Raw genomic sequence first — 19,302 nt, forward strand, 5'->3', positions numbered from 1 at the left:
TCTGAAAGCAGAAATGGTTAAGTTGTGGTTTGGAGGAATATATGGGGGAAATTATTTGGTTTATTATTATTGGTAAATATAATTAATTCATTTGTAAGAAATTGGATTGCATGGAAATAATTGGAATATTCATGTTCATATTGATTAATATACAAAAAAGGTAGTTATATAACTAATTGATTTATATTAAAATGTTGAATTTATATTAAACAACTAATATTACTTAATTAACCAATGTGAGGATGGATATAAAAATAGATGACAATGGGAAGGGGTATAATATAGAATAGAAGGGAAAAATTGAATTTGATTAAGATTAGAGATGAGGATGAAGGGTAATATTGGTTTTTTACAAAAATAGATGAGGAATAAATATGGCAAAAAGGAAATATAGAAATTGTAAATTTAATTGAAATGACTAAACACTGTTTAAATTTGTGAACCGGCCAAATACTCTGTTCAAAGAAAATACATTGTATGTTTATGTGTGTTTCTAATTATTGCTATTTATTGCTATTTGTTCTCTTTTATTCTTTAAAGTTTAACAATTCATTCTTTATCTTAATATCTTAATATTTGTTTGGGGTTGGCTTTCTTCCCTTTCATCTTTTTTATTGTACAGCAATCTTTCTCCTCAAATCTACCACCTCTCTCTTTTCTTTCCTTCTTGCTTTCTCTTCCTCCCCCTCTTCTTTTCCTCCCTACTTCCTCTGTCACTGCGTTATTTTATTTGCCAGCTGAGCTTCATTATTTCTGGACTGTCAGACTCTCCGTAGCTTTGCCAACTTCTTATCAGTAAGCTACGTGTTTCCATCCACCCACATTCCTTCACTTGCTTCACACACTCTTTCCTTTGTTCTCTTTCCAGCAAGGTCCGGCTGACATAGCCGGCCCGAATTACTTTCAAAAATGTAACAATTAACTTTTCTTAGTTAGTGAGGTGTTTTATTTTCTTTATAACAAATAAATGAGTTTTATTAGAAACCTTTCTCGCGTTTCTTTTCAGATTATTTGCAACTTGGAATAAGCCTTGATTCATCTCCTCCTCTAAACCAGGGTAATTAGTCCCAGAGCCAAACATGGGATTAATAAACGCCCTGACATTCTGATAGCACGAGGATGGTCTGATTTATGGCTTTTTCCTTGTTTTTGTTACTTCTGATAAGAGCGCATAGGCAATTAGTTTTTAGCTACTGAGGTACGCTAATTATATTGCTAAGATGCCGAAACAGAAGAAAAAAGGCAAAGTGAAACCAAGACCACTCTTCGTAAATGATTTGATTGATCTTTCCAACGAAGAGGTGGCAGACAGGAGATTTTCAGATTTCCAGCCCCTTTCTACAGCCACACGCCTGGAACAAGAAAAAGCCGTGGGAACAGAAATGGAGACAGATAAGACAGAAGCTGTTTTTGAAGATGATGATTTACGACTGAGGTCAGTAACATTTTCTTCTGATCTTCCAAGCTCTGAAAAAGTCTTCCCAGAACCTTCTGAATTTGTAATGCTCAATGCAAGGCTAAAGCACTATCGTGACCGTATAAAACTCTATGAACAGCAGCTATCCCAGGCAAAAATGGCTATATCTATGCTTGAGCAAGATAAGGGAAATAACTCAAATTTTTCAAAAAGCGCCATATTGCCTTCTTCTCCAGAGCCAAAGACACTCCCCCTGGTGGATTCTGTGTCAGGCCAATTAAGGCAAAGAGCACTGCATACGTCACATGAAAGTCTCCCTGATCAAGTTACACATGTCTTACATAACCACTCCTACTCTAAAGCATACAATGCCCCGTATGCAAAGCTGCCCAAAGGTGCAGCACCATCTGCTGGCAAAAGTAATTTACTACAAGAAGCTGAAATGCCACAAGTGTTTCCACAGGCCCAAACTCAAACACCCCCTGGTGGTGTTGGTGTCCTTTTAGATGGAACACAATTAAACTTTATGCAGCAAAGGCAAATGACTGCATCTCCAGCAGGTCATGCCAATATTGCAGCTCAAGCACAAATGGCAACTGGATCACAGCAGATTCCAGTGCATCAGCCACAGCAGCTACAAATGCCTGCATATGTGCCCCAGCCACAAGTGCAAATAGGGCCACCTCCTGGCCCACCTCCAATGGCACAACCAAGACCATTTTTAGGTCCACAACAGGCACAGCAAATACCACAGGCATTTCTGCCAGCACAGCCAGCATACCAAGTGCAGGCTCCTCACCAAGCATTTTCTGTCTCTCCACTAACTGGTGAGTCAAAACTAAAAATGTCAGGACGCAATTACAAAGCCTGGGTCAGTGAGATTACACTATTGCTTCTTAGAGAAGGCAGTCACTGTATGGTATTTAACCCACCTGCTCAACCATGGGACTTTGCAATAAGAGATTTAGAGATAAGGGCTCGCACAACATTATTGATGTCCATGGATACTGAACTGCAGGTCACTTTTCCACCAAATACAACAGCCCGACAAATTTGGGCTGAACTGGAAAATTGCTACAGGCCTATCTCAATTGAATCTTCATGTTTACTCATGTCTGAACTCCACGGTTCGAGATTGAAACCTGGTGAACAAATTGGAGGACATTTGACCAAACTGAAAGGTCTGAGAACAGAATTGAGAAAAAGAGGCCATAACATTGAAGATATTCAAATGATCAGCATCATTATTAACTCTTTGAATTATGAATGGAAAGATGCTGTTACAAAAATTAACCAAGTCCCTATTGCTCAACGCACAGTGGACAATGTTTGTAGACTTTTGATTGAAGAAGAGGCATTCATGTTGGCCACGCCACACTTGAGAGGACCACCCGCATCAAGAGCTCCAGCTAGGCGCCCCTTCCGAGGAAGGACCTACACTCCAAGGATGCCAAGGTGCAACACCTGCAATCGTGTGGGACATGCCACCCGGGATTGTCCCCAACGAGTTCCAGCTCCCGTCACGTACCAGCCCAGAGGAACAGATTCCAGAGGCAGAGGCAGAGGCGGTAGACAAGGTCGTCGTGGTCCCCGGCGTGATCCACAAACTCCACTCGCCACACTGGCTTTAACCAATGATCCACAACCTCAACCAGAGTACGATAGACGACTCCTGTGGACTTTGGACAGTGGTGCAGCATTGCATGTTACCTACAGAAAGGAACTTTTCACAGAAATGCACGAGCCTGAACCAGAACTACGTGAACTTTATTCTTTTTCAAATCATCCTTGTCAGGTCAAAGGAAAAGGAACTGTTTATGTTGAAGAGCTCGATGCATTCATTCCTGATGTTTATTACATACCAACAGCAACCAGTAATTTGCTTAGTCAGTATCACTTGTCTAGAATGTTAAAGTTCCAAGTTCACCACCTTGAAAAAGCAAGTTACATAGTTAAAGATGGAGATATTGTTGCTGAAACCATATTAATTGGTGGTGTTTATTACTTAAAGCCAAAGCCTAAAACACAAACACAGGCAAGTATGCAAACTCCAAAAAGGGAGAGCACAGGCCCAGAGAGAGATGCTCCAGAGAGAGATCCTGTTGCTATTCCTAAGGCTCCTAAAGCCAACAAAAATAGAATTGGTAAACAGATTGCTCAGAGCAAGCCTGAGGTTCCGCATAAAAATGTTAATGTTGAGAATTCACTAACTGGTAAACCTTTGCATTCCAGGTGTATCCACAAATGGCATAGAAGATTGGGGCATGCCAGTTTCCGTGTTCTTAGGAAGATGCCGGAGTTCGCAAAAGGTTTGGATCTAAAGGGGTGTAAGGTGTTTTTGGATTGTGCTGTATGCAAGAAGGCAAAATCTAAAGCAGCAGCCATTCCCAAACGCGCTACACGCCTGTCAACACGCATTTTTGATTTGGTTCACATTGACATAGTTGGTCCATTCCCGCCATCATTTGGTGGTAGAAAATATTTTTTAACAATTGTTGATAATTACTCTAGATATGGATATGTGTATCCTATGAAAGAAAAATCAGAGACCTTTCAGATCTTTAAAGACTTTGCAACCCTTGTTTCTACCCAACACCAAGTTCGCGTCGCCAGAATCCAGAGTGATCGTGGTGCCGAGTTCATGTCTCAGCGTTTCCAGGACTGGATGCGTAAGAATGGAATTATTCATCAGACTTCACCCCCTGACACATCGGCTCACAACGGAGAGGTACTGCAAACCATGATGCGTTGTCTCCTAGAAGACGCCAACCTTGATATGATATACTGGGGTGAAGCTATCAAGTACGCAAATTACATTGTCAACCGTACTTGGAGCAGTGTAATAAATCAGACTCCTTTCTTCATGTTGTATGGCTACAAGCCTGATCTTAAAAACATCCATATTTTTGGTTCATATGCTATGGTGAACATTCCCTTAGCTCAAAGAAGAAAAGGAGGTCCAGCAGCAAAAAGACTGAGATTTATGGGTATTGATGATAATTCAAAGTGGAGCAAATTTATTGACTCTAAACATGCAATTGTGATTTCCCAATCTGCTAATTTTGAAGAAGATATTGACTGGTCCAGGATTCATTCCAATGATCCTGGAGTTTATTTTCCCAGAGATGATACTGCTGATGCCACGCAGATTGATGATCAAGATTCCACTGATTCTTCTCAACCCGATGTTCCGTCTTCGCAAGCCGCGGATGCTGACGCTAGCGACGAAAGTGAGGACGAGGATGAAGCAGAAGAAGACTGGACAGTTGTTCCGAGATGTTCCAAGAGGGCCACAAAAGGGATCCCTCCACAACGATATTCTTGGCAACTGACAAAAGCACCCTTGCCTTTGATTTGCAATGTCACACTTCCACCTGATAATTTCACACAAATCAAGCAGCTCCCTGATTCAGAGCAAGACAAATGGTATGAAGCAATGCAGGTTGAAATGGACAGTCTAAAGAAACTTAAAGTATTTACACCTGCAAAACCTCCAGCAAACAAAAAGGTCATTGGCACTCGATGGGTCTACAGAATCAAAAAGAAACCAAATGGTGAGTCACTGTACGAGGCCAGACTTGTAGCTCAGGGTTTCGCTCAACGTTATCCTGAGGACTACACAAATACTTACTCACCGACAGTCAGAACTGAGAGTGTAAAAATTGCTTTAGCAACTGCAACTATCCTTGGTTTAGAAGTTTTCCAGTTTGATGTTGACACGGCTTATCTACATGCAGACCTAGACGAAGAGATCTACGTGAGAAGTCCTCCAGGATTCCGACAGCAAGAAGGGGATACCTGGTTCCTAAACAAAAGTCTCTATGGTCTGAAATAATCTGGTTTAATGTGGTATTTATGTCTTACTGACAAACTAAATTCAATGGGCTTTATTAAATCCGAAACTGATGAGTGCGTGTTCAGAAAAAGATCTAACAATGCATATGAGATAGTTCTTGTTTATGTTGATGATATTGTTTATATTGGTCCAAATAAGCAAATGAGTGAAATTTTTGCCAAAGCTTTACAGAGATACTTCACATTGAAATCATTAGGTCACATTAGCACTTATTTAGGTGTTCAGATTGAAAAAACACAGAAGGGGTTTAGTCTTTCACAAGAAGATAAAATTGAACAAGTTTTGCATCATTGCAACATGAAAGATGCTAACACAACAAAGACACCCATGCAAACAGATTTTCACAACTTGACACAAGAAGAAAGTCCTGAGTTCGAGGATCAAACACTTTATCGTTCAGTCATTGGGTCACTGTTATACATCAGTAGTTGGACCAGACCCGACATTGCACTTAGTGTTAATCTCTTATCACGACATGTAGGTAAGGCAAAACAGTTTCACTGGACATGTATTAAGAAATTATTGAGATACCTAAAATACACCAAACACATGAAGTTATTGTTAGAACCAACACATACTGATTATGCAGAATTATGTTGTTATGCAGATTCTGATTGGGCAAGTGATAAGAAATCACGTAAAAGTACTTCAGGTTATATGATGTTCTTAAATGGATGTCCTGTTTATTGGCAAGTACGTAAACAGAATTTTGTTTCTTGTTCATCTACTGAAGCTGAATATGCTTGTGTTTCAGATGCATGTAATTCCCTAACTTGGTTTGATGCTTTAGTCACAGATATCTGGACACACCCGATCCGACCGATCACCGTGATGGAAGACAATGAATCGGTGGTTTATATTTCTGAATCTCATTTTACAGGTTCTAGGTCCAGACACATTGACATTCGTTACCAAAACATAAAACATTTAGTGAAAAAAGGTTTTGTCAAAATGCAATATGTATCTACACATGATCAAATTGCTGATATGCTCAACAAACCACTTCCAGCAGCTCAACACGAGTATCTGCGTGAGAAGATGTGCCTTATTTGATGATGTACTGATATTCGCTCAACTGGCAAAAGAAGGGGAATGTCACTGCGTTATTTTATTTGCCAGCTGAGCTTCATTATTTCTGGACTGTCAGACTCTCCGTAGCTTTGCCAACTTCTTATCAGTAAGCTACGTGTTTCCATCCACCCACATTCCTTCACTTGCTTCACACACTCTTTCCTTTGTTCTCTTTCCAGCAAGGTCCGGCTGACATAGCCGGCCCGAATTACTTTCAAAAATGTAACAATTAACTTTTCTTAGTTAGTGAGGTGTTTTATTTTCTTTATAACAAATAAATGAGTTTTATTAGAAACCTTTCTCGCGTTTCTTTTCAGATTATTTGCAACTTGGAATAAGCCTTGATTCATCTCCTCCTCTAAACCAGGGTAATTAGTCCCAGAGCCAAACATGGGATTAATAAACGCCCTGACATCCTCTTCCTTTCTCCTTCTCCTCCTCTCTTCCTCCCTCTCTTACCCTCCCTCCTACTCTAATTTCCCTTCCCTTCCTTCATCCCTCTCTATTGCTATATCCTTTTATGCATATGGACTACTCAGAGGGCTGAAAAAGTTATTTCTGACTGGTCCTCGCACTTTTGACCAGTCCTCGAACTTACGACTGTCCTCACATTTTACGTTTTTGCCCTATCTTGTCACCATGATGAAGAGAAGCAGTTGTGAAATGAGTGACATGGTTGTTAAGAAAGCTGCACGAGCATAAATGTGAGGATGGTCATAAGTGTGAGGACCGGTCAAAGTGCGAGGCCCAGTCAGAAATGACTTTTTTCAGCCCCCTGAAAAAAGTCTATGCACATAGCCACGCCCACCCGGTAACATGATGAGCTAGCCACACCTACACAGTCACGTGACCAGCTAGCCACGCCCACCCAGTCACATGATTGCCAAGCCACATCCCCAACTAAGCCACGCCCACAGAACCTGTTGTTAAAAAAGTTGAATCCCACCACTGGTGAAAGGGCCTCATAAGTGGAATAGCCTACGGCCTCTTTTCATCTAAATCCGGCCCTGTTATAAATACTAATACTTAAACAAGAAATTTAATAGGCCTTCCATTTTAATCAATTTTTAGCTTGTAGAAGCATACAAAAAGGAAAACATTATTCATTTGAAGAAAGACATTCCTACAAAACAAGAGCTGAAATACAGGTGATCCTTTCTGAAGTCAATTTTGAAGAAGCTTCGTGACAAAATAGGTTTTAAAATGCATCTCTTTTTGGCATCTCAACAATTTTTGACAGAAATCCTTAAACTGGTATGAAATAATATGAATCAATCTTTCCTTGTAATTTAGCAGTAAGCACCAGGATCACTGAAGTTCTGGAGCACACATTTCCCACTCCTCTGGCCTCCCCCTTCTTTAAAACCACAGTTTTAAAGTAAAATTTCTCCAGTGGTTTCAGTTCTCTAGTAGCACTGGAAATTTTAAATGACTAAGAATGGCTAGATTAAAAATGCACATTTCACTTTTAAAAAGACAGACCTATTAAGATGCCATCAGTTGCGGGCTTCCGGTTTGGCTTCCGTCGTCGCTAGACGGTCTTTTGGGACCACCACCCCCGCCGCCCGTAAAGAGCCGCCCCTACAGCTGGGAGGCGGCTCGAAAAACTCCGTTTCCTTAAGGAAATGTGAGGTGAGCTGGCGAGAGCAGGTAGAGCCCTCTGCAAAGTCCCCAGAGTTTTTTTTTTTTTACTCCTGGGGAGGAAGCAGGATGAGGCTCCCTATCCAGCTCGCCGCTGCTCCGGGCTGCGGGAGAGCTCTGCAGAGCTAGACGATGTGACCAACCTAATCAGCGAAACTAACAGATTGATTGAATAAGCAGGATGAAATCCGGATTTGGGACTCTAAATCGCAAGTATTTGTAACAACCCTATGATTGATTTTAAGAATGAAGAAAGAGTGAAAAGGGGAAAAAAAAGTTTAAAATGGCGGCTGGCTGAGGCTTGAGAAGAAAGCTGAAAGCGAAAGTCTTTCTGTTTGAATGGCTTAATATGTTACAAAGTATCTAGCAATAGCGCTGGCTACAAGAGAAGGAAAAAAATTCTGTTTTATGCTTCTTCCTTTCTTAGAGACTTGATATTGATATTGTGTGGAGAGAAGACTTTTGCTTTAAAAAGAGTCTGTTTGTGTGGCAGGATGGCGTTAAAACTGACAAAGCCAGACAACCAAGCTGTGTGGGGGGGGGCTCCCCCATTTATAAATCACAAAAGCAATTTTTGAGCTCGCAGATGCAGAAAGATTTAAAGGAATTTGTTGTGGAGGAGATGGCAAGACATGATGAGATTATGAATCAGAATCTTGAAAAATTTAGACAGGAAATTAAAGAGTTGGTTCAACAAAAGTATGATAACCTGAAGCGATATATTGTAACAGCTTTGAAAAGTTTCTCAGAAATAATTCTAAAGATGGATAAAGATATTAATTTAGAAATAGAGTCTAAAATGAAGGAAGCTGATCACAAGATTCATAATCTGGATAATAAAATACAAAGAATTGAAAATGATTTGACAATGATTCAAGAAAATAGCTCAGAAGTAGAGTCTAAAATGAAGGAAGCTGATCACAAGACTTACAATGCAGATAATATAAAGCAAAGGATTGAAAATGAAGTTACAATGATGCAATTTAGATCCATGGAATTTGCGATCAGAATGAGAGGAATACAGGAAAATAACAGAGACTTGAGAAAGATGTCTGCTGAAGTTCTTGCTGTGATCTTAAAGGTCAGCGTTGAAGAAGTACTCTGTAAGATTGATAAGGCCTACAGAGTAAATTCTTAGGTGGCAAAACAAAGACAATTGCCTAGAGATGTGGTGATTTATTTTACTGATAAAGGAATAAGAAATGATATTGTGCAAAAGTCTTTCAACTCCACGCTAGAAATGAATGGAATGAAGATTTGGATATATAAAGAGCTGCCGTCCAAGATGTTAAAAGATAGAAAGGACTTTGGATTTTTGGTGACTGAGCTAAAGAAACAAAACATCCCATTTAGGTGGGATGCTCCAGTCGGTAAAATATTGAGATATCAAGGAGAAAGATATCAATTAAACACTGTTGAAAAAGCGGAAGAATTTTACTACAAGGTTTTTAAAATGGGCCCAACATCTCCACGTATGTCATCAGTGTCAGGAATACAGGAGGGGGATAAAGATAAGCAAAATGAACAAAAGATTGAAACTCAGGTCAAGCAGATGGAGATGGAGGTAATGGAAAAACGACAAGTTATAGAGGGCTTTTTGGATGAGCCGCTTTTGGATTCTCCTTCAGAGGCTATAGCTGGATTACCTATAAATAGAGAGGCGGCTTTGGATCTCGATTTGATGTCTTATCAAGTTAAAGACCAGCATGTAATTCAATCAGCTGACATACAGGTCCTAGAAAGGCAACCAGGGTGGAGACCTAAACCACAACAAGTTAAGAAAAGAAGAAGCAGGTTCTACAAAACTAAAAAATTTTAAACTACAATTTTTTTTTTTTTTTAGCCAACAGACTAATGCCAGTTATTTAAGAGACGATTAAATAAAATAAGCGGGATTTATAGAAGGCTGATATATGAAAATACAGTTGAGGCAAATTACAGACTTATACTATTTTGAGAAGAATAACAGATCTCTGCAGTGCTGGTGTTTTTAGGATGTGGAAGATGGCCTGTGATTGAGCGGATTGGAACTTTCTATTTTGGACTCTCTGAAAAATGGATTACGTATATGTTGAGCTATAAGGCAAAAGAACTATGGAATTGGGGCATGCAGATGATCTGGCTGTTACCCTAACGTGACTGTCGGAATTAATAATCTAGACAAAAGACATCACAGAAGATACCATATGGAATATAAGTATAAAGTCACTCGGGGGGGGGGGTTTATATACAGAAATACTTATTAATGATGGGGGCAGATGGTAATTGAAGATACTGAAAATACTGTTGGAAGCAGGACTTGATGTTACCCTAACATGGTCGATGGAATTAACAATCTAGTTGAAAGACATTACAGAAGATACTATATGGAATACAAATTTAAAGTCATATGAGGGTTTTACTTATATATGGAAATATCTTTTAGTGATATGGGCAGAAGAATAAAGATATTAAATATATTATGTATGGTAGACCTGTAGGAAAGTGAGTGAAATAAAATTGATATGGTATAAGGTGATAGGTAACGTTACTGACTGCTTAGTTTAGGAAAAGGGATGTTATGTTTAGATATTAATATACTTAAAAGATTTGAATTAAGAGATATATGTATGGGGGTGGAGGAAATGGGTAGATTGTGAGCAGAATAAATGCCAAATTAGAATCTATTATATAGTTTTATAGCCGAATGCTGTTTTGAAATGTATATTATACGGGGGACATAATAATAATGTTAGAAAGAAATGCTAAGCACATAGGGGGTGGTGTAAAAGGGTGGTAAAGTATTATATAATGTGATATTAATTTGGATTTCATCTTGTAGAAGCCATGGGGGGAGGGGAGAGGGAGGGGGGGTTAGGGAGCGGGGGGGGGGAAAGGGGGAAAAAATTGTATTTGAAAAACTTTTTCAATTAAAAAAAAAAAAAGATGCCATCAGTTGGTACAATCTTCCAAAGAGGAAGACTCTTCTTTAAGCTTTTCAGAGAAATATGCAGAGACCTTGCTTTCCTGGATGTGGAAAATGCAAAGGACATCTTGAAACATTGCCTTTTTATTAAGAAACGTAGTGAAGTTTTTCACAGCAGCAAGCCTCTATGTACATATCTAGACAGATGTTGAACTCTTTGGAATATATATGTAAAATGAATGAAAATGTAGAGCACTTTGTTAATTTCCCATAAGGCTCCGAAGAAAAGAACCAAAGCTTTAGATTCAACACCACTACAACAACTTTACAACTATGCATATCCTAACTATGATGTAGTGTAAGAAGCCAAGATTAGACACTAAGGATTGAATTGGCTTTACACATGATACTGCATTTTTTTACAAACGAAAGCATATACTATTGTCACTGAATCATGAAGAGGAAAAAGCTCAGGAACCTGAGTTTCATTCATGTAATATTAAATAATTTCTTGTTGCATTTGAATGTTGGGACTGAAAACAGAAACCCTCATTCAAATCCTCAGTCTTACTTCAACTTCTGAATACCAACTCCTGAATTTCCTCATTTCCTTAGATGTAGGGACAGATGTTAGTTTTATCCTTCACAATTCTTGCATTAGAATAATGAAAATTTTTTAGAAAGTACCCATGTTATTCAAATGCTCAAGTCATTGTTATCAGAAAATATTAACAATATATATGATGAACTCAAATCTGAACAAAATGTTGGTAAAGAAATAGAGCAACCTAATAGTATGCCCCAAGGTTAATAAAACTCAGTAATTTCAGAAACACTCTTCACAAAGCACACTTATGGAATTGACTCAGTGTATTCATTTTAAGTGTATTATCTTTTTTCTTGGAAATTCTGAAATCTAGTTAGTTATTTAAAATGCAAATCCAGCAACATATTCTTAATCAATCCCCACTGAGACTTTTAGAGTTGCTAATTCAGCAGAAAGAAGGAAAGCTAAAAAACAAAGAGGTAGGCTGTAGCTGTTTTAAGACACAGGTCCAATGTGACTCATAAATCAGCCTGCTGTGTTCAGATTCTAGTCTGGAAAATACTGCAGAACAGCTGTGAAAACTATCCAAACATTTTTTCCCCCTCTAGCAATTCTGGTAAGGACTAGAGCATTTAGAAAATGTAAATACTGAGATGTAATGCAAACATTAGTAGAAAGCATCCTTTGGATTTCCCTCCCTGTCTCACTGACAGACTTAACATTCCTAGAGAAATCTTGATAAAATAATCTAAAATTCCAAAGAGAACTGAAAAACATCAAAGATGTTGGGCAATTATTCAGATTTTCTCTTCTTTTCCCATATGGCTGCTAAACTTTAAACCTAACAAAAGCTATATTCTTAAAATGTGGAGTGTGTTTATGAATTCTTAAACCTCTATGCTAAAGTTGGACTGCAGATTTTTTTAAAAAATAAATTATTATAAACACTCACTTCTTTTGAACAGTCTTAGCTTTATTTTTAGTATATCCATATATCGTTACTGAAAGCCTACATTAAAGCTGTGTTAAAACTGGCTGTTTTCCACTACCCATTTTGCTATGTCAATCACAATTATAAGAGTAACCACAATGCTGACAACGTGTAAAGATAATTTCAGCCTTCCAAGAACCAGGAACCTTCAGAGCTTCCAAAATTTAAAAAATAATTATTTCAATATTTGTACTTACATTTGTTCCTACTGTAGGAAGTTAGCACCCCCCCTTTCCTGGAAGAGTGAAATATTTTAGGAAATATGAAAAAGGCAGAATATTATATTTCCCTGGATGAGAAATATGAGAAGCATATTTTACAGACAAAGCAGCTCCCACCTTCCTGCCCCCCACCCTTTGTCAATGGGCCATTAAGGCTGGGCCAGTCTACTCTACATAACAAAGATCTACCTCCTTCAGGCAGAGCCATAGTAGGAATTGCCAAAGATAGGATTAGCCCTCTACACAATAGCAGCAGAAACTCACCACATGTGACCTGGGAAGCACATGTGACCATCAGCCAGCAAGGCCCCCACCCCCTGGGAGTCTGACAACCAATCAGGATACTCTTTCTGGGCCCCAGGAAGTTCAAAGCCAAAGAGAGCATAAAACCTGAAAAACTCGCTGTATCTGCCCCTTTTCTGTTCAGGAACTCAAGCCATGTGATCCTGTCCACCATTAAACCATCTTTCCAAGCAGTCTCCATGTTTCCAGTGTCTGTTTCCCCACTTGGAGCAGAACCTAGAAGGATGTTTCTTCCAACACTACCAACCATCCAGCATTTATTTTATCTAGAACTCTGAATATGAAAATAAAAAAGTGCTGTCTCCCCCCAAGATATACAAAGAAAAAGGTTCAACTGAGCAAAACTGACATATATTTACAGGGTAAGCCTTTGTCAATATATGTAGGAAGAATGTTTCTTGAACTTAATGGTTCAACACACGCACACATCCCACTAAGTTCAAGAAACATTCTTCCTATGTATTCAAAAAATGGCCTGGAATTTCAACTTAACATTGTGGGGTTACACTGTGACTAATTATATTATCAATAATAAATATATAAAGTAAATTTCTCTTAGTGTTCTTTATTTCTTCTCTCTCTCTCTCTCTCTCTCTCTCTCTCTCTCTCTCTCTCTCTCTCTCACACACACACACACACACACACACACGTTATATGCATGTGGATGAGTGTGTGCAGGTTTAACAAATCAAATCCACTGTAATCAGCATTTTCTATTCACTAAAAACTTAAATTAAATGAAAAATCTAGGATTTCAATACAAAAACAAACCAAATGCTTTTTTGTTCTTTTATCACCCAGGGTTTCTATTTATTGCCAATATATCATGACATTGCTCACAAACTGGGTAAACTATGATCAGTACTAAAAGCAAGAACCAATTTTGTTTAGTTGTTAACATTTGAGGGTTCCTGGGACAAGAGCAAAAGGAGGCAAGTGGGGAGGGGGGGAGGAAGAGCCAGTTTGCTAGCTTTTCTTAAAGGCATGAAAAGCAAGCAATGAACAGTAACTGCCGAAGGTATTTAATTTTAACAAAAGAAATTTGTCACAAAATCTACAAGACCACATGGTCTGATGGCACTTACAAAGATGTTACCCAGTCAGTTTAAGAACAAGTGACACAGCTCCCCATGAGTGATCACAGCAGGACTTCTTACAAAAGGCCGACTGCTTATTTATACAAGTGGAGCCCATTTTTCACACTTCTTGTAAAGGAATGTGAACGTACATATGGACAATTTGCCTCTCCAGGGGAAATCCAATTAGAAAGCTTCCATTGGTGCTGCAACCACAAAAGATCTCTTTGTTTTAACAGACAGTAAATTAACTGTCACCAAGATACCTGTATCTTGTTCTTATTTTGGTTACTCCACCATCCATTTGAAAAGAATTTTTATTTTAAGTTTTAAGTCCTAATTAGTGAATTATTAGCTACACATCTCTATGCTGGTTTTACTGGTTTCTTACAAGTAAAATTGGTTATCCAGGAAATTGGTTATCCAGGAAAACTAGTATATGGTTATTGCTTTTCCTCTTTCTAAATAAAAGACCTAAAATATCCATAAACAGCCAGACTGCCTTACTAAACTATCCCTCAAATCAAACCTGACTCCTTAAGACTTCATGGACACATCTATGCTGTTTTCTTCTGTTTTCTGCTTAAGAAGTACCTGAGGTGTTTCAGTGGGACTGGGAGACATTCAGACAGCTGGATTTTATATTTTCAGAAATGGGAGGGGGGAAAAACATTGCATATTTGTCTCTTCTTCCCAGAAATCCTTAAGAATCCTGGTGCAACCTGACACTACTGAAAGCACCTGAAAAGGCTCTATTTGCATGTCTATAGTCTACTCCCACATTCCATCTGTAATAAAATACAGACATGGTTGAACATCTGCCAATTTTTCTCTCTCATTTGGTTTTCTAGTATAGTTTGTTTTTTAAAAAAATCAGGGAGAAAGATCTTGCCTGATAAAGAGTGCTTAAATACTGCACCTTTTGCGAATCAATACTTATAATAAACCTTGAAAAGCTTTTGTTCAAATGTTGTATACAATTAGGTTTACCATATAGGGACTGGTTTTGGGCCTCTTTGCTATCATCTAGAAGTTTTCTGGATATTTACAATCTACATATAGCTTTTAATAAAATGATTTTTTTAAAAAAAAAGGTATTTAAAAAACCAATTATTCAAGATAATCTTTACATCACTTGTTACTTAACAAATAAATATTTATTTTCTGTTTACATTCTTTGAATTTCCTTTCTCTAAGGCTACAATTCATATATTTACTAGGAACAAGAGTTACTGCATACAGGGGAATTTACATTTGAGTAGACATTTACAACTATAATCATACATAGTTGATCCCATATGACTTACCCATATGGTATGAATACACCAGTGTCTTTTTTTTTCAATAAACAAAGACAATTTCCAGAAGAGCCAATTGAACAGAATTAGCCACAACTAATTGAAAGACTTCCTATTTTAAATTCTTTACTAGCTTCTGAACTGAAATAGAAAATTAGTATTTGTAGAACTGATTGAAATGACAACAGATACAGAACAATTATACAACACTAGTACATTTCAATTCTTTGCTGACTTTAAACAAATATTAACCATTAAGATTTTTTTTTTAATTTTCCGCCCTTCTCCAGAGACTCAGGGCGGCTTACAATGTGTTAAGCAATAGCCTTCATACTTTTGTATATTTATACAAAGTCAGCTTATTGCCCCTACAAACTGGGTCCTCAATTTACCTACCTTAGAAAGGATGGAAGGCTGAGTCAACCTTGAGCCTGGTGAAATTTGAATTTACAGTAATTGCAGACAGCTGGTGTTAATCACAATGCTATCAGTCTGCTGAGCCACCAGGCCCTTTGTATAAGAAATCCCTACAGAATTAAACAATATCAAAATTATTGTGTCCATCCCTCAAGGAAATATAGATATATTAATTTATCCCATTCTTAACAGAAATCTAAGTCAGAAGGAGAGGGTGCGTAGTGTATTACAGAAACCAATAGAGCAATTAAATAAAATCACATGGACAAAAATTATTTAGAATCCTTTACTTTTCCCATACAGTTCTCAGCATGCAAGATTGTTGCTCAGGAACCATACTGGACCCAGTTAGTTTAAATGCAAATAGAATTTTTTTCTGTATCAGAAATAGGGAGAAAATTAATATTTTTCGATTTCAGCTCCCATTGTCCGTAACTGCTGATTAACAGTCATGGTGTTCACAATAAATCCATGTGAATATAGCATTTATTTTCTCCCTTACATTAGGTATTCTTGATCTTATTGCTTCTAAAAATTTGTACTGGCCCTAATTTAGATTTGCCCTTTAGTTTTCAAACGATAAGCAACTCTTGCCAAATAGTTATTTTAATCTGCCACTAGATAACATCCAAATCAAATAATAAAGTTTCTGGCACCTTAAAGACTAACAAGTGAATTACTAAGTTAAAAATTATATTCCAGTTTAAAGTGTATGCAATAATAGATTTCTTACCATGTTTCCCCATAAACAAGACCCTGTCTTATATTTTTTTGAACCCTGAAATAAGCGCTTGGCCTTATTTTCAGGGAGGCCTTATTATTTTGGGGCGTGTGGAACAAGATGGGGCTCCTCTTGCCATGTTACCTGACTTCCAGCTCCATCGTGTTTCTCGCCATTGTGTGCAGGGAAACAAATTGTACTGTAAAAAAAAACTTATTGCAAGTTCGAGAAGTTGGAATTAATTGATTGAACTCACGAGAATGTTATTTTTACGGTACAACTTGTTTCCCTGCACACAATGGCGAGAAACACGATGGAGCTGGAAGTCAGGTAAGACAGCAAGATGAGCCCCATCTTGCTCCATGCGCCCCAACAACAGCCTGGCTGTTTCCCTTCCCCGCCGTCTCTTTATCAAGTGGGGTGGCAGGTGGGGAGGGGTGGGGCAGGGGAGAAGCGAGACGCATGGAGCGAGATGGGGCTCCTCTTGCCATCTCTTCTCCCCTCGCCGGGCATGTCAGGGCTTCCTGCCCTTCGCTTAGCCATCCGCCCCCTTTATCGATGCAATTTGGGGGTGGCAGGTGGGGAGGGGTGGGGCAGGGGAGAAGCAAGATGTGTGTCTTACCTGACTTCTAGCTCCGTCACGTTTCTCACCATTGTGTGCAGGGAAACAAGTTGTAAAAAAAAAGTCTCATGAGTTCGAGAAGTTGGAATTAATTGATTGAATTTGTGAGAAGTTTTTTTTTTTTTTACGGCACAACTTGTTTCCCTGCACACAATGGCAAGAAATGCAACAGAGCTGGAAGTCAGGTAAGACAAGCGTCTCGTTTCTCCTCGCCCCACCCCTCCCCACCTGCCACCTCCAACTTGCATCAATAAAGGGGGCGGGTGGCTAAGCGAGGGACAGGAAGCCCTGCCATGCCCAGCAAGGGGGGGAGAAGAGATGAAAAGAGGAGCCCCGTCTCATTTCTCTCCCGCCCACCCCTCCCCACCTGCCACCCCCACCTACCACTCCCCCTCGCTGGCCGAGATCAGCAGGCCAGATTCGGTGAGCTGAACACACCACAGAGGAAAAGAATGTGTGAAATGGGGTCTCTCGCAGCGCCTCCTCTCTCTCTCTTCCTCCTGAGTGGTGGCAATGCATCCAGGTCACCGAATCTGGGCTGCTGATATTGGCCGGCAGTGGCTCTGACCCTATCATAGTCGGCAATGCTGTGGGCAAGAACTGGCCACGCCGATCCCGCTTCATGGCTGTGCAGACAGAGCCCGCACCAGCCACTGCTCAGAGCTCCGGCACCAGTCCCCTCCCCCCCAGTCGCGGGTCAACAGGGCTAGGGCTGGCAAGAGTGCTGGTCCTGCCACTCTTTTTGCGGCCGCCACTAAGAGAAGGGGCGCGGTAACTAGGTTTTGCTGTAGCGGCCTCCATGAGGGCATTCTGTGTGAATGGCAGGTGCGTGTAGGGTGTGTGGGGCATGTGGGGCATGTTCCTCCCCGCTTTTTCCACCTCGCTTCACCTCATGCTGTTTGCATGGGAAGCAACGAGGAGGTCAGAAACACATGGAGCGCATCGCTGGACCTCCTGTGTTTTTTGCAGCTGCAAAAGCGGCCACGGTTGCTGGAGGCAGAGGCTTGAGCGGCACCAGCGAAGCAGCTGCTTCATGAACAGTGGGATGGCCTGCTGTGACCATCGCACTGTTACTGGTAGGTAAAAGGAGGGTGCGAGGTGCATCACTGGGCCTGCCGCTCTTTTTGCAGCCGCCACTAAGAGAAAGGGTGCGGTAGCTAGGGTTTGCTTCCCCCCCCCCCCGCTTTTGGCACGCAGTGACAAAAAGGTTAGCCATCACTGACCTATAGTCTCCATCCACAGCTCAGAAGCCAGGATCAGGTGCAGAAGTCGACCGGAGAGATGGAAAGCGGAGACGTTTATGGGGAAGGGAACCATAGTGCTGAAAACTTAGTTCTAATATCCTCTCCAGCGCCTCTATTTAGAGGGCTCAGCAGGGAAACCCTGATCACCTCCTAGCGCCGGAGATCCGCGCCTCAGACTCGTTGCCAGTGCCCACCCCACCCCCCCCACCCCCACAGCAGAAAAGCGCCTGTACTCACAGCTGTACCGTCCTGCTGGGAAACAGCGCGGGGAGGTCTCTCAGTCTGAGGCGGCTGCAATCCAGTCGTTCCCCCAGACAACGGCAAGGAGCCGGGCATTCTTGGGCCAGTCCTGAGAAGAATAGACTGCAGCAGAAGAGCAGGAGTCCTAAAAGTGGCGGCGGCGGCTGTAGCACCCAGCGGTGCACACAGGAACCCATGTTCGAAGTCCCTCGCGCGTTCAGCACCTGGGGCTTTCGGGCTGGGCGAACGGAGTGAAGTCAAGGCAGGGATCTGCCACTCTCAGGGCGCTGGGAGGTGTCGTTTCATTCCCCCCCTCACCCCCCCCACCCCAGCAAATCTGCGGGCAAGTCTCCTCACCGTCCAACCAACTCTACTCGTTCGCCAAACTTTCTGCCGCTTCCCAGCGCCTGCCCTGACCGGCCGAGTCCGCCCCCTGCCATGTGATAACAACAAAACGGCGGGGCGGGGCGGATTGACTGGGGAAAGACGGGGGCGCCCAAGGGAAGTTTAGTTCTGGCCGGGGCAGGGGGGGCGGCGATCGGACGGAACGTTTTGCAGGCAAGTGCCGCCCGAACAAAAGCCGCGGAGCCATCTCAAGCCAAAGGAAGAAACTCAGATCCTCTTGTGCAAACGTACCAAACGTGCGCACAAAGGTGACAGGGAAACTGAAGGTCCAGTCAATCTTAATGATCTAATCAATATATTGATTTTAGTAAAGATTTGAATTTTAAG

General features: G+C 40.6%; 1 protein-coding gene across 2 annotated transcripts in view; it reads right to left on the reverse strand.

Moving 5' to 3' along the window:
* LRIG3 (leucine rich repeats and immunoglobulin like domains 3) overlaps nt 1–18,767 on the reverse strand; it is a 92,807-nt gene extending 74,040 nt beyond the window's left edge. For both annotated transcript variants that reach the window (XM_070946748.1, XM_070946747.1), the window contains exon 1: nt 18,568–18,767. In XM_070946748.1, coding sequence (XP_070802849.1) covers nt 18,568–18,767 — 200 coding nt within the window. The remainder of the gene's footprint in view (nt 1–18,567) is intronic.
* Between the last annotated feature and the right edge of the window lie 535 nt (nt 18,768–19,302).

The sequence above is a fragment of the Pituophis catenifer genome, unplaced genomic scaffold, assembly GCF_029215685.1.
Source record: "Pituophis catenifer annectens isolate HBS135680 unplaced genomic scaffold, rPitCat1.0.hap2 SCAF_7, whole genome shotgun sequence".
Classification (NCBI taxonomy): Eukaryota; Metazoa; Chordata; class Lepidosauria; order Squamata; family Colubridae; genus Pituophis; species Pituophis catenifer.